The sequence below is a fragment of the Lepisma saccharinum genome, chromosome 2, assembly GCF_977018435.1.
Source record: "Lepisma saccharinum chromosome 2, izLepSacc3.1, whole genome shotgun sequence".
Taxonomy (NCBI): Eukaryota; Metazoa; Arthropoda; class Insecta; order Zygentoma; family Lepismatidae; genus Lepisma; species Lepisma saccharinum.
Genome location: NC_139230.1, coordinates 161,926,282 through 161,942,153, shown reverse-complemented (window position 1 = coordinate 161,942,153; position 15,872 = coordinate 161,926,282). Strand labels below are relative to the sequence as shown.

The following is a 15,872-nucleotide window of genomic DNA, read 5'->3' as shown; positions in this document are numbered from 1 at the left end:
GTAGTGGTAACGTCGTCACCTTGCAATCAAGGGATCCCGGGTTCGATTCCTGGTGGATGCACATAATGGTTCGGATCCCACTTTGAAACTGTAGGTCCAGTCCCGATTACCCTTCCTGTGCATAAAGTGGGCTTAAAACACCAAATCAATCAATCAATTAAATTGCATGTATTTATGTGGTGAGATGATATTACGAATTAGGTTAAAATAAACCTTTATATAATATTATAATATCAGTGTCATCAAAGCATTGGTATATTTTACGTGTTTCTTCGTCTACAGGTCTTTCGCTCTTCCTTCTAGTACAGTTAACAAACTCACATACCTTTTAAACATTTTTTAAGTTGGTAGGTTGTCTGACTCCTGCACAGGGGACCCAGGTTGGGCTCTCGGGGTCAGTGATATTAGGTAGGAAATTTTCTAAGCGGATCCGGGCCTCAGTCAGCTTCAGTCCAGGGCGTACTACGTGAAAGAGATGTTGACATTTCGGCGTGTTCAAAAAGGGTCACTCCTTACACCCCAAAATCTAGAATGTATATGAATTCCTACATCCACACCTCCTATGGGCCTCCATGGGACGATGCGGTGCACAAGGGATAGCTTTATATTTATCCTTTCACTCTCACGTATGCCAGATGCAGAATTCTGAAAGTGGTGTTCCAGCGGTTAACTTGAAACTGATGAAAATTACAAAGCAGGCCATTTGCTAAAGTTCCTATTGCTCAAACTTCCTAAATCCTTTGACTCTATTTAGCCTTTATAGTTCTGAATTATCAGCAGTCGCCGTTTTGGTAAATAATTCTGAAATTTAAAAGTACACTTGAAAGATGGCTGGTAGTTGTGAGGAAAGGTTAAAATCCCTTCTTGAATAACAAAGGAATCAAGTTTTGCATGCCATATTTCATGTGCTGGAAACGTCACCGAGGAACAAAAAAAAAATGCTTGCTCGATGGTGATCCGCTCCGAGATTTCCCGCTGCCACTTACATCCTGTCAAGTGCACTTGGATGATGTGTACCTCGAGGACACCCACATTCTCCCTTGTAGCCCCGCGGTCTCTTCCGCTGAGTACATCCAACATTCTCCACACTTGTCAACTGCCTCAACTCTGTACATAGGAGGACACTGACTGTTATTGAGTATTCCTTCGAGCTCTCCCATTTCCAGTTATGTCTCATTGTTGTTCGACACATCTTCCAAGTACATCGTTCCAATTAATACTTTCAAGAGGCATGTACGGGTCTGTAACAAAATAACTGCACCACCGCTAAATATGAGGGGAATATTGAAATATGTTTAAATTGCAATTGTAATAATGTGAAAAAAAGAATGGCAAATTGGACCTGGGATTGTTCCTTGGTGCATCTTGATTCTTGTTTGTGTTTTTTTTTTTTTTTTTGCATTCCACACTCTGCCAACAGGTGTCTCTGACGTCTGTGTGCAAATGGCTGCCGCCTGTTCCTGACGTGCAGCCGTGTTTACTGGTGGAAATTATGTGAATACTGGGTGGAAAATCTGTGTAGTGTATTTCACTCTATCGCTAGATTACTAAAGTGTGTTCCAGCCGTGTCTGAGAGGTAGTCTGGACTATTTTCAATTACTAAAGTGCAGTAACTGTGGCCAGTGTACAGGCATGGGGAAAATTCTAAGTGACACTTCACCACGCAAACAAGGCAAGATAATGGCCCTGAAATCAGCTGGTTTTTCATATATAGACATATAAAACAAGGCCCAGGATTAACCTAAAGTAAAGTCAACCCATGCTAAAGGTCCCGGGTTCGATCCCCGGTCGGTTCAAATCCGGGAACTTTTCAAACGTTGGAAGCGGCCCCGGCGCCCACCCAGCGTCGAATGACATGGGTACCTGGGGGAAACCCTGGGGGGTTAAGGCGGTCAGGGGCGTGATGCTGATCACATCACCCCCACTCACAACCGGATCAAGAAAGTGTGGTACGTTACACCCACACTCCCTATACGCCTTCATGGCGTAGTGCTAAGCACAGGGAAACAGTTTACTTTTTTTATAATTGTCTACATATCACCTAAAAAACAGTTTGCGTTCATTTGTGTTAAGTGGTGCAGTTATTTTGTTACAGACTGTATATATTCAATTAGTCCAACACAAATCTTTGATTTAATTTTATTTTTGTTATTTAGCGTCGCTTTTCTGCCATTTTGGCTAATTGCGACTATGAGGATAGTATGATAAAATTGATGAAGGGACACTCACAAAGAACACCTATGGCCAGACCTGGATTTGAACCCTGGTCTCCTGGCGTTGTAGCGCGCTGTGCTAACCACTCTGCCACGGAGGTCGGCCAACACGAATGTTGTAGTTAATTGTAGGCTATTACTCATAGATTGGGTAGAGTTGAGAGAAAAAGGAATGCCAAATGTAGTTTTAAAATGCGAAGTGTTATTGTTTGTATTTGACTCCATTAGCCGAAAATTCCTTGATAACAATAATTTGTAGAACCAATCATTAAATGGAATGAACGAAGGGTATTTCTTTAGATTCATTCAACACGCCATACATTATTATTTTATAACGAAAAGTACGCAAAATCTGTTCACTGTGTTTCAAAGTTCACAGGTAGTTGTGAAGGGGTGTAAGGGGTGACCTTCCACGTAGTCACCCAAAAGTCAACCTCACTTCCACCTAGTGCACCCTAGACTGCATTTTGCAGACGAACGAGGCTCTGGCTCCTTGTGTGTGCCGAGTACCCCTTTACAGCCTCAGCTTTTAACGAAAGTCAGGAAATTTTAATATTTTAGTAACACGACACTGAAATTATGCTATTTAAGTTATGGTAAGGGGTTGGACCCCGTATAATGTGACGGGTGCAAAATAGCCTAAGTGCTGACACACCCAAAATTTTAAATTCAAATTCAAAGTAGTTGTGGAGTGATATATCTCAAAAGGAAATCTCAACTACTTGTAGTTTGTGGTGCTTGTCTGTAGATGGACTTCAACTACACAATCGAACGATCTCGATCACTATAGTGACATACCTTCTCAGACATTAAACGTTTGTAACTAGATGAAATGTACAGTGACGGACATTTCTGGGTTGGAACGACCCCACTAACTTTCAATGACGTTGTTACAACTCCGAAGTGTCTGTGATTGTACACATTTATAACTGAAGGAATTGCTCTATCCAATTACTACTATCTGAAAATACTGATAGTTCTTTTGCAGTCCTGCTGGAGCCGAATTTTCTGCACATAAAGTATGCAATAGATGCTAAACTCTTATCAAAACACGATCATGGAGAAAATGTACACTTCATAGCGACAGAGATGTGCTCATTAATCTTCCCTGGTAATGTGACGAAACCAATCCAATAGTCCTTTCTTTTCTATTCCTCCAACTCGTCTCAAAATTATATCAGTAATTGTAACGATATTTCATTACTTGCGTTCCTTTGACAAATATAGAACTCAAGAATTTATTTGCCAGGACAAAGCATCCTTTATTATGATGGTGTTTTAAATTTGTGCTTGTAAAGTAGCAATGGGAAAATATGTACTAGGTATAAATGAGAAGGAAAATGAAAAACTGATGTGTAAGTTGATAGATATCTCATGATTGATTGATTGATTTGCTGTTTTAAGTCCACTTTATGTACAGTAAGGCTAATCGGGACTGGACCTACAGTTTAAAGTGGAATCCGAACCACTATGTGCCTCCGCCGGGTATCGAACCCGGTGACAGATATCTTAGTTGGGCTTGAGACGAGATATCAGGAGGGTTATTAAAGGTATGTGTTAAACTTGGTTGTATCATTGAATTCAGGATTTCTCGGATCATCAACAATATTGAGACTATGAAAAATAACTTTGTACCAGTAAACAAATGAACACACTGGCGCTACCCCAATGTGTCACATAACCCCAAAATGCCAAAACAAGCTCTCAAATCAAATTCTTTCAGGTTCTTCACAAATCCCGCTGATCATCCTGGGTGGCATTTTATCCGACTGTTGCTGCCAGTATGACAAGTAGAGACTCAGCCGCTCTCAAACGCACACGTGCAACAGAAGTGAAAATTGAATGTAGCCTAGAGAGTGTGTGTGTGAGAGCGCCAAGCCAACATCATGTCAACGGCGGTTGGTCAACGGCGAATCGCACAGAAATCTAAAGAAAGACAAAGAAGTAAGATGTGATTGTGAATGAAAGGAGGCCCAAAGTCATGATCAGTAAATCTCAAGTGCGGCTGACCCCATCGTTAATCATACCTGACAGAATGAGCAGAGAACGTGAGCATTACTGGGACATAAATTATGTTTCTTCATGTCAGTCCAGCCTCTTGGGGGAGAGAGAAGAACGAGAGCAAAGGAGAATCATCCTTGGATCTGAAGTAGTCTCCTTGTACTGCGTATTGCGCTTCTGGAATATAAATATGAGAAACAACAAAACATGAGAGAAGAGAAGCGACTCGGGTTTAACATTTCTAATTTCTTCTTCAAGAAAATCTATTTTAGACGATGGTCCAAGAAAAGTTGAGAGACATACAGAATGGAGGAAGTATGGAGAAATAGAAGGCACAATGCAGATTCGTCTTCTTCCAGTGCTGGTTGTTGGAAAGTACTGTAGCTTGCAACTTTATGTTCAGATAGGTTAATTGGGACTGCACCTATAGATTGAAGTGGGATGCGAACCACTGTGCAATGTGTCTCCACCAGGAATGGAACCCAACACCCTTTGTTTAAAGGCGATATCACTATCCACTACGCGATCAAACAGGCCTACTTTCCTGTGAGATCAGGAATTTAATACATGCGCTAGAAGAACAAAAGAAACTGCTCATCATGTTGTTCTATTTGTTTCAGCCTCTGGAACTATTTCGGTATTTATTGCAAAACAATTAACTCAACCTGACATTCGATTCCTGAACCATAGCAAACGGAATCAGATTTTACGAAAATGTGATTGTTAATCTCATTATATATCTTCTTTACTTTTTCAGTGTTGGTATTTCGACATAACCAGTGACCTGAAAAGGGCATTAGGCTCCATAATATTTCACACAGGTGCACTTCTGTTCAGATAAAGTGGCACATTCTTCAACCGTCCAACCCTGTAAAGTGTTCCTTTTTATGTGAACAGGAGTGTACAACCCGGAATTTTATACGTATTTACAAAATAAGGAAACAGCGTACACTTCATAGCCGAATTTCGTAAAAGTACAAAATATTACATACGTTCCAAGGTACTGGAAGATAAAATATTGAATTATTGAATTCTACCACAAATAAGACCTGATAATTAAACTTGAAAAAATATGCTGCTATAATTTGAAGTGGAAGTAAATTAAAGACGTACAGAACTTCATTTATCCTTTACTTTAAATAACTTCGTATGCTTGTATAATGATGAATTCGCTCTACAGCATTAAGCTTAAGCTCTTTTATAGTCAATGAGCATTATGAAACAATGTCCATAAAATTAAGTGGTGTAGTTAGGTAATATTGAATGCATACTTATGGTTACCAGATCGCAATAAGCAGAAAGTAAGACGTATTGTCCCAAAATGTAGGCCTTTTAAGTCGAAATGTAGTACGCAATTATTCACAATAAACTATAACACTTTTCTAGGAAATAAGTTTGCAAGCATTGTGAAATTGAACAAATTTCAGTTCAAATTTAACGATTGTTTTAACGAATTACCGAGTACTAAATTCCCGAATTTCTAATCAATATAACTTTGTTTTCGAGCATACTTCTAGGAGAAGCAATTTTTGTCTGAAAATTTCAAGTTTTCATCATAACTTAATTATATAGATCTAAAGAACTACAATTTTTGAATTTGTTCTGAACGGATGCCCAAGCTTTTACAGAACTCATGTGAAAATTGTATCTATTATTAGTGCATTGGGCTGATATCTGGAAATACTCTTTCAGCATTTGAGCTGCTCAGCAAATTATCCCATGCACTTAATTAATGCTGACAATGATGCCAAGCTGTAGGGTAATAAATTCATTCATAAAATAAACAACTTCACTGTAATCTTAATGCAAATATGTGCTCCTCAAAATGAAGAACATTTTGTACCAGGTGCCGGAAGTAGGACTAGAATGTGGGGGGTTATGTCCTGGATAAAGAGGACGTCTAGGGCATGCTTTGTCAGGTAGAGAGCTCCTTGAACTGTGCAAATGTTTCGAACCACTAGTATAGTATGGGATCTAGAATTTATAAACCATGACATTGTCTGTGGTGTATACATTTATTTTGAAAGATTAGAACTACCTAGTAGAAGTCTATTGTGATTCTTAAATTCTTTAATTGTTTAATTTCATGTCCATATAGTCCTACTTGTAAAGTTCCTGATTAAAGGAAATATAATTCTTAATCACAAAATTGTCTCAATACTTTAAAGACGGTTGAAAATAAATATCAATGTGTATTATTGGTTATCATCGAAATTAATTAATTTCTGGAGCACAAGTTTCAAAAATGTTACCAGCCGAATATTATGCATTCAGCATTGACGTACGCCAAATTGATTTTGTACACTCTTGATTTTGCAAAATTTCTCCTTGTATTATGAGTCACCTCCGTTTTGTTAATAGATAGCTAGTCAAGGATAGATAACAAATACTAGAAAAATAGATGAATTCGGAAGCAGTACTTTTGGATTCGTTACGTGTTACAATAACAAGTTTTACGAATAAAACAGAACACCTACACATTACTTCAAGTATTTGGACCACAGCTTTCTTGACTTTGAAACAAAAGGAGCCCCCAATCACCTGCTGGGTACATGCTCCAGTGGTGAGAATGTGCTCACGCTTTGGTGTGAATAAGAAAGAATACTTTCTCATAAACGGGGCAGATGCTTATACTAGGTTGGAAACTATGAGACGAGGAATTTTATTCACACAAAAATCTAGCACATGTTCATTTCCTGAACAGCTGATCCTTTTTATTCACAAGACCAAATATCTAAATCAAAGGGACTGCCAAGAAATGAAGATAAGACTTTCATACTTCCAACAAAACTAGTAATATGTGCAGATATCCGCGTCATCAACAGACCAAGAACAACCACGAAGATTCTTTTTTACGCATTTATTTCCCTTTTTATTATGTCACACACTCTTCATGTTTCATATTAAGTCATCTCCTTCCACTCTTCTGGCTACTGGAACTTTCATAGTTTGCCACTGGCAATATAGTCACGTATAATTAATAATGAAAGCTTGATAATCCAAAATGTGCAATTTCACCAACGTAATTTAACTCTACAAGCGTGAGTTGTCTGCAGCAATGGGAGGAGTTGGAGGATGAGTGATTAATGATTCTTGAAGGTCAAGGGGGCTGAGGTCGACCCGGCATTAACTTTGCTGACCTGCAGGAAGATTTTCAAGAACAATACTGTAGCATGCTTAAGAAGACTTTGCACTCTTAGTCTTTGTGTCACAAGAAAATATACAATGGACTTTCTTTTTTAACTTTTCATGCAAATACTGAATATTTCCTGAAACCTGACGCAACAAATTTGTATTTAGAACAGAATATTTGTTTTAAGACCATTTTATGTTCAGCTAGAACAATCGGGAATGGACCTACAGCTAAAAATGGAATTCTAACCACTCTGCAATGTGCCACGACAGGAGATCGAACCCGCGACTCCTTGAGTACAAGGCGGCAGCATTTACATTGGGGAGGTCCTTCCTTCAAAACAGTGTTTGGAAATTTAGTTTTTCAAAGTAACTGAGTCCCAGTCTGCAATTACTAGCTTCGAAAGGTAACCGAGGAGGAGAAATAAAAACTGAACATAACGTTGGAAATATATTCAAATAATTCTGGAGCAGAAGGGAATTTGAAGGAAAGAACTTCGCATATTTGGAAGCAGTGTAAGTAAAAACTAATGCTTACACGATAACATTAAATATATATATATATATAAATTTTATAAATACTAGTTCACAATCAAATTAGAAAAAATACGAATTTTAATACAATCCTAAACTGGTAATGTGTTTCTGGATCTCGCCACTAAAGGTTCAGGGTTCTAATAGAGGGCCTAGGTATGGGTCTTCCTCTCATCTCATCATCTAATCATTCATCCTCATAAGTACGATTAGCCAAATATGGTAGAAAAGCGACGTGAAGTAAAAGAAACACAATCACAATTATATATTGTGTAATTAAGTATTAGAGATAAATAAAAGAAAACCTCAAAGGAAAAGTCATCAGAATTCCAAGTCCACGCTCTGCACAAGTTAATTTTCCGAGATTACTACAATTAATAATTTTATGAATTCGGGTTTTCAAATTAAATCCATCATCGATGTTATTCTTGAGCAGTGACATTCGATTGTCTCATAGGAAACCTTTCACCTAAAAAGAAACTTCTCCAAGCTCAAGATCAATTTCTATCTCTCCTTAAAGATAATGGGAAAGCAGCGTTAATCGGTTAATCACAGCCGTTAAGCTATCAGCATAATTAACAGAGGAAGCAAACTTTGCCCGTGACGTTGTACGTACAAAGAGGTAAAGGTGCACCTTGTCTCAAAGCTAATTGGCTCATCAATAACTTCCATTCTCTTGTCGAAGACTTGCAAATCTTATTAGGCACTTCCAATTCTCGATGTACACGAAAGACGTGACCTTCAATCGGTTGGCAAATTCGATTTGGCTCGTGTATCCAAGTAATTAAAAGGTAATTGTTTTTTGCGAATCTTTAACACCAAAGATTATATGAATGAATTATGATCCGGAAGAATTAAGTAAATTAACGGCCGGATAACAGGGATCCCTCCACCAGCAGAGCGAAGTATCTCCGGAAATAAAAGCATAATATCCTTGCCTCCCATGAAAGATTTTATTCACCTACATATACATAGTCTTACCATAAATACTGTCCCAAAGTTGTAAGTAAATAGACACAAAATGGTGAGAGATATTGTAATATCAGAATAACATGAGGTGCATGGATGCATTATGAACCAAAATCACAAATAATTATTTGAAATGGCCACCTTTAGCACTGACACACTTCTGAAGTCTTCGTGGCCGCGCATCAATTGAATTACGCAACACATCGACTGGAAAATGAGCAACTGCCTTCAGAAGAGATCGACCTCTTTAAACTTTCAATATTGGGATGTCTCTTGTTCCAAGCCATCTCCTGAAGCTTGGACCACATTTTGTAGTCCAAAGGGTATAGGTCCGGACTTGCAGAAGGCCAATCTGAAGTGGAAATGAAGTCTGGAACATTTGCTATGAGGGAACGCTCCATTTCTGTGAAAAAGGGGTAAAAACATCAGCCAAAGTGTACCAGCAGACAGTGCTTGAGAAACGATGCAAGAATCTTACCGACACCATCTTCCATGGAGAGAACTGGAGCTTCCAGCAGGACTCAGCCCCAGCACACAAAGCACGCACCACCCAGCAGTGGTTGGAGGCAAATGTTCCTGACTTCATATCCACGTCAGATTGGCCCTCTGCCAGTCCAGACTTAAACCCTTTGGACTACAAATTGTGGTCCAAGCTTCAGGAGATGGCTTGCAAGAAGAGACATCCCAATATTGACAGTTTAAAGCGGTCTCTTCAGAAGGCAGCTGCAGAGTTTCCAGTTGATGTGTTGCGTAATTCCATTGATGCGCGGCCATAAAGACTTCAGAAGTTTGTCAGTGCTAAAGGTGGCCATTTCGAATAAGTATTTGTGATTTTGGTTCATAATGCATCCATGCACCTCATGTTATTCTGATATTACAATATCTCTCACCATTTTGTGTCTATTTACTTACAACTTTGGGACAGTATTTATGGTAAGACTATGTATGAGAGTCACATTTGTAAAACAAATATTTCCATTTGATTTTCAAATACCAACATACTTCTGAAGAAAGCATTGTTTCGACATTGTACGTCACATCTCACTATTGAGAAACTGGCAGGATCTGCATAGTTTATTATTAAGAAATTCTAATTAATATCTTAAGAGAGAAGGGGGCAGTTTCACTCCGAATATTTCCACATAGACATAATTGTGTAGAGTGATCTTATTGCAGTTAATAAACATTATTATACATGTCTTAATAAAAAAAAAGATGAAGCTTTTTCTAACAGATTAAGGTTCCAAGCAACGAGGGAAAAAGGGGGGGGCATTATTTCTTATGTAAGTAGATGTATCAGTGACATAGTCAAGGTGTTCAAAACTCTTACCCCTACTGAATGAAAACTATCATTGTAGGATAGGATATTTTCATAAGACTGCAAGAAGTTCATTTTAATCAAAAGTGTTTTATATGCTGTCCAATATTATTTTGTAAATATACGTCCATTCAAATCGCAAGCTTGTGTGTAGTGAATTTTTTAGTTTAAGAAGAGCCGTGAATTTTGTTCACATTCGACTTTCCTTTACTTGAAGTAAATAGGACTTCCATTTCCGCATCAGAGGTATGGCGCGTGTATAATTATACCCAAAATTACACTAAATGAGTACAAGAACGAGACTTTGGAGGGTCTGGACCCACTCTAGATACCCCCCTGTTTTGTACGCATCTATACAGAGTTGGTAAAACAAGGAGATGGAATGTATTTTTTTTAATTGACCCGGCTGAACTTTCATCACGACTTTTTCCTCCCCCTTCAACCCTAATCAAAGGGTGTTTGTGCATGCTCATGGCCCCGATGTGACTGTAGTGTAACCCCACCAGAAATCGAATCCGCGACTTCTTGAAAAAACAATCAGCGCAAAGTAAACAAAATACTAATAGAGAAGGTGTCTAGACGAGGCGAAATTTGGTAGAGCCCCAAGGATATTTTACGTTGGTCTAGAGCCCACCGCCACCCCCTTCTGTACCAACTCCCCTACAGGCAGGACTGCAAATAGTTGCACATTTATTCTTTCATGTAAATTTGTTGCCAAAAAAAATTCTAGACGATAAAAATGGACGTGACATTTATTACTAGAGGATTCGAGAAGTGGAAGAAGTAATTAGAAAAATTAAAACTCATGATAATTGTTCGGGATTCGAACCCAGGAGCGCGCTGCTTCAATGTATATAATGTTTAATTTCAGGCGTAATAATAATTACCCCTCTTTGTTAGAAAAGCGATATCAAGTAATGAATAATTCCAAAAGTTAAATAATTCCAGGAACAATATTACTAGGAATAATGTGATGAAAAAACAGCCATTGAAATTAGATTAACTCTTGGATGTTTTTGTTTTCCATATTGCTTAAACAAGTACGTAATTTAGCCCAGAAATAAAAAGACATAATCTTCAATGACTGTCTCCCAATAATTTGTATTATTTCTAGCGATTGATTGATCGATTGATTTCGTTTATTTTACTTCGCTTTTTATGCCACTTTTGGCTAATTTGCGAAGATGGGGATGAGTGGTGATATGATGAAATTGATGAATGGACATTCACAAACATCCATGCCCAGGCCGGGATTCGAAACCGAGACCCCTGTGTCGTAGCGCGATGTGCTAACCACTCCGCTACTCATCCAAATTGAGGTGGGAGAGAGAAGGGCAGGTGGTCAACAGCCACTTGCCGTTGCTAACTTGCAATTTCCGTACACGCAATTTTGAAGGAGAAAATAGAGTAATCTGTTACGTGAAACGGCACTAATATACAAAATTATTTAAATTGTGATAAAATACAGTCTTTATAAGGCCTTGACAGTTTCTATAGTGATTCAGAAATAGAAAATAGAGAAAAATTCTTTGAAATATCAAAATATAAAATCGTCTCAAGTAACGTTTCTGCTGCCATCTATGAAGCAATTATAACAACATGACATTGCTGTCATGCCATGGAGTGCCCAGTGTCATGCAAAGTCAATTAAGGAAGTAAAACGTCGAATGTCAGCAATAATTCAGCAAAAGATGAATTTTCATCCGTTAATAGACCACTGCTAGAAGTGCAAAATCCTAAAAGGCCCCTTCTCCAACTCTTTATTCCAGACATACATCTCCGTAACTAATGGTTATGAACAGATGATTTTTGAGTCTTGTCCTAATTGAATGAGCCAATGGCGTACGCAGAGGGGGACTGAAGAGGTTACAGCCCTCTCCGAAATTTTGAGAAAATCAATATTATCAAATAAAAGCAGTGAAGAACTGTGGAAAAACCAGACTGGTAAATGCGTCCTCCCTTTAAAATGACTCCCGATTGTCATTTTTAAAGTAGAAATTTCTCAAAATACGAAATATCTTATTGTGTATGCCGCGCCCCTAAGAAGCAGTCATGAACTATCCACCTTTACAATTCCAGCCCCTCCCGAAAAAGAATCTTGCGTACGCCAGTAGAATGTGCGACTTCGCCTTGTAATCAAGGGGTCCCGGGTTCGATACCCGTTGGAGGCACCTAGTGGTTCGGATCCCACTTTAAACTGTAGGTGCAGTTCCGATTACTGTGCATAAAGTGGACTAAAACACCAAATCAATCAATCAAAGCCAGTGGAATGGGCTACAAAAATATTGTTTAATTTTTCGGTAATGTCAGTGGTTTAAAAAATAATCTTTAAAAATGCAATTTTTTAGTACTTTTAAAATCTTTATTTGTAACTTAATAAATTACATGACAGGAAATTGTTTGCAATAAAAGCTGTAACTTAATTTATAAGTTCAAAACGATATGCGTTTTAATGTATTTTAATTACAGATACGCCATAATATGTCTCCAAATGAAAGAGTCTCACCGGGTAATGAAATACTATGTATATTGTTTGACAATTACTAGATTTGTCACATATATGGCTCTCGCCATATTATCTAATATTCTTTTCACAAGACTAACCCCATATGCTAATGAAATTATAGGTGATTATCAATGTGGATTTAAACGTAACAGATCAACTACAGATCAAATTTTTCATATCAGACAGACACTTGAGAAAAAGTGGGAATATAATCAAAGTGTCCATCAGCTATTCATTGACTTTAAAAAAGCATATGATTCGGTCAAAAGAGATAAATTATATAATATATTAGTAGAGTTTGGAATACCTAAGAAGCTTGTTAACATGATAAAAGTATGCACCGGTGAAACAGAAAGTAAAATTTGTGTGGGTATTGATGTGTCTGACAAATTTACAATTCATGATGGGTTAAAACAAGGAGATGAATTATCTCAATTGCTCTTTAATTTTGCCTTAGAATATGCTGTTAGGAAGGTGAAAGAAACTAACGAAGGACTAAAATTAAATGGTGTGACTCAGTTGTTAGCATATGCAGATGATGTAGACTTATTAGGGGATGATATAAATAGAATTAAGAATAATGCTAAAATATTTTTAGAAACTGCTAAAGAGATAGGTTTGGAAGTTAACAAAGAGAAAACTAAATATATGCTTACAGGTCGAAACCAAGTGTTAGGTAATAATCAAAATCTAATTATTGATTACAACTCGTTTGAACCAGTTTCCAAATTCAAATACTTAGGAGTAATATTAACAAATGAAAATTATATTAAAGAGGAAATAAAAAGTAGGCTTAATTCAGGAAATGCATGTTACTTCTCTCTTCATAAACTTTTGTCTTCTCGTTTAATATCTAAGAAACAAAAAGTTAAAATATACAAAACAGTAATTTTGCCTAGTATATGGGTGTGAAACTTGGTCCCTTACATTGAAAGAGGAACATAAATTGAGAGTATTTGAAAATAAAATCCTTAGGAAAATATTTGGACCTAAAAGGAATGAGGAGACAGGTGAGTGGAGAAGGTTACATAATTTAGAACTACATAATTTGTATTCATGCCAAGATATTACTAGAATAATTAAATCAAGAAGACTTACGTGGGCAGGCCATGTGGCACGAATGGGAGAGGAAAGAGGCGTTTACAGGATTCTTGTTGGGAAACCTGATGGTAAGAGACCTATAGGAAGACCAAGACGAAGATGGAGGGACAACGTTGACATAGACCTAATGGAAATCGGTAGGGATGGAAAAGTATATACAGATCTTGCTCAAGATAGGAACAGATGGAAGGCCTGTGTTGCTGCAGCCATGAACCTTCGGGTTTAAGAAGGCTAGAGAGTTAGTTAGTTATGGCTCTCGCTTTGTATTTTTAGAGACATTTACGCGGAAGACACGTTTTCGATTCCCAGTGGGTGATTTAGTTCACCAGCCTCTAATAATTATGCAGCTGTGGGCAACCCTGGAGGATAAAGGCTGGCGGAGCATGATGCTGACCACATCCATCACCTGCAGAAATGGACTATATTGTGAATGTGAGTTCTGCATCCACATCCACACATCCACATCACCTTTAATGTCTTCATGATATATTACAATGTATACACATACGCACACACACCATCACACTGCAATATGTCATGATTGACTGCTTTCGTTGTTGTTGTTATCGACACATCAGCACGTGGGCATTTTTTTGCCCGTCGCACAATAAAGGGAAAATCCGCGACCCACACCACCTTCGCTACCACATCATGCCGACCTGTGATCAAATAAACATGCTCATGCGGGTCCATGCAGGTCACGTCTCGAAAATTGTGTTCGGTTGGATGGGAACTACATTGAGCACATCCTCTACCCGGTGCGTACCGCAGCACGCGGTTGCCATCTTTAAGTGTCTGTAACGTTTCTACCGTTACAGCTATCACAAAACGAATTACAGCATTGCATTTTTTGGAAAATTCTAATGTATTTTGATACCCCACATGACCCCTTTCCATTTGAAAAATTTGACCCTGATGCAATATGACGGCATGTTCCGGAAACGCCCTCACACATGGACCCCTTACCCCGATGTACCCAGGTGAAGTTGGATCTGCCATTACCGCATCCGTTTCAGAGAAAAGTGGGTGTCCTGGGACTTTTGAATCACCCTGTATAAGAATAATTAATTTGAATGAAACATTACTGTGGGTTTCAATATATTCATTTGCTAAGTATATAAAATGAAGTGCAACAATAAAGCGTGATTTGAAAGTAAGTTCTGGGAAAGAATATCTTTTTGTGTACTCATTTCTTGCGAGGAAATTATCTGACTCCTAAGGTGTTCTAATCAGTCTCATAAAACTCTAGATATGTAAGATCATGGAGTTCATGCACTAAATGCATATATTTAATTTAAAATGCACATTGTTAATTAACTGAGAGTGGGTATTGAATGTTTTTGAGGTTTTGGAGGCAGGGCAGAAAGTGCCATTCTCACCAAAAGTTGGATAATATCAATAAAATGCCAATTAAGGTGAAGAAGAAACTGCTATCCATATAGTCCTTTCTCGCACGGCAGCAAGGCGCGTTGGTTTCCTGTTATTTAGTTCTTTACTGGCCCAGTTAATCGCACGAAAGCAATCCAGTTCCTTCTCCGCATCCTATTGGAGCGCCCAACTCACAGAAACGTGTCTACAAAGCGCAACTTGATATTGCAAAAGAGCAGACAACGGCTATTGTTAAAAGCAATGAACAACAGGAAGACGGCGGAACCGTTGCCTTGCTTCGACTTGGAGTCGACCACGATGAAACGGGCCTGCAATTACTTCGCTTCGTGCCCTGACAGTAAACTGTGCATTTGAAGCCTGACAATTAACAGCCGTATCAGCTTCCTTGAGAAGCCCTTGCACTTCTCCCCGCTACTTCAACCATGAGTTCCGAGATTCTTTTTCGTTCAACGTGGCGTGCTAAATCAGTCAATATGCAAGTATGCACAGAAGATTGGCATGAACTTGTTAGTGTCTTTTTTCTCTCTCTCTCTCAATCTCCTGTTTTTGTATCTGCAAAATGAACAAGACCAGAGCAGCATTTCCAAACAGGTGTTGGTGAGGGAACTGGCTTACCATTGCATACAGAACAAACGTTATCGAAAAAATATAAGTCGACCTCGGAGCAGAAGCTCAACCGTGCTAATAAGCTCAAGAGCCCTGGATTTCG

At 38.4% G+C, this 15,872-nt stretch overlaps 1 protein-coding gene across 1 annotated transcript in view; it reads right to left on the bottom strand.

The window, feature by feature from the left end:
- Positions 1 to 992: 992 nt before the first annotated feature.
- Positions 993 to 15,872, bottom strand: part of LOC145983734 (uncharacterized) — a 59,792-nt gene continuing 44,912 nt past the window's right edge. Inside the window, exon 3 of the mRNA XM_083116784.1 lies at positions 993 to 1,107. Coding sequence (XP_082972910.1) covers positions 993 to 1,107 — 115 coding nt within the window. The remainder of the gene's footprint in view (positions 1,108 to 15,872) is intronic.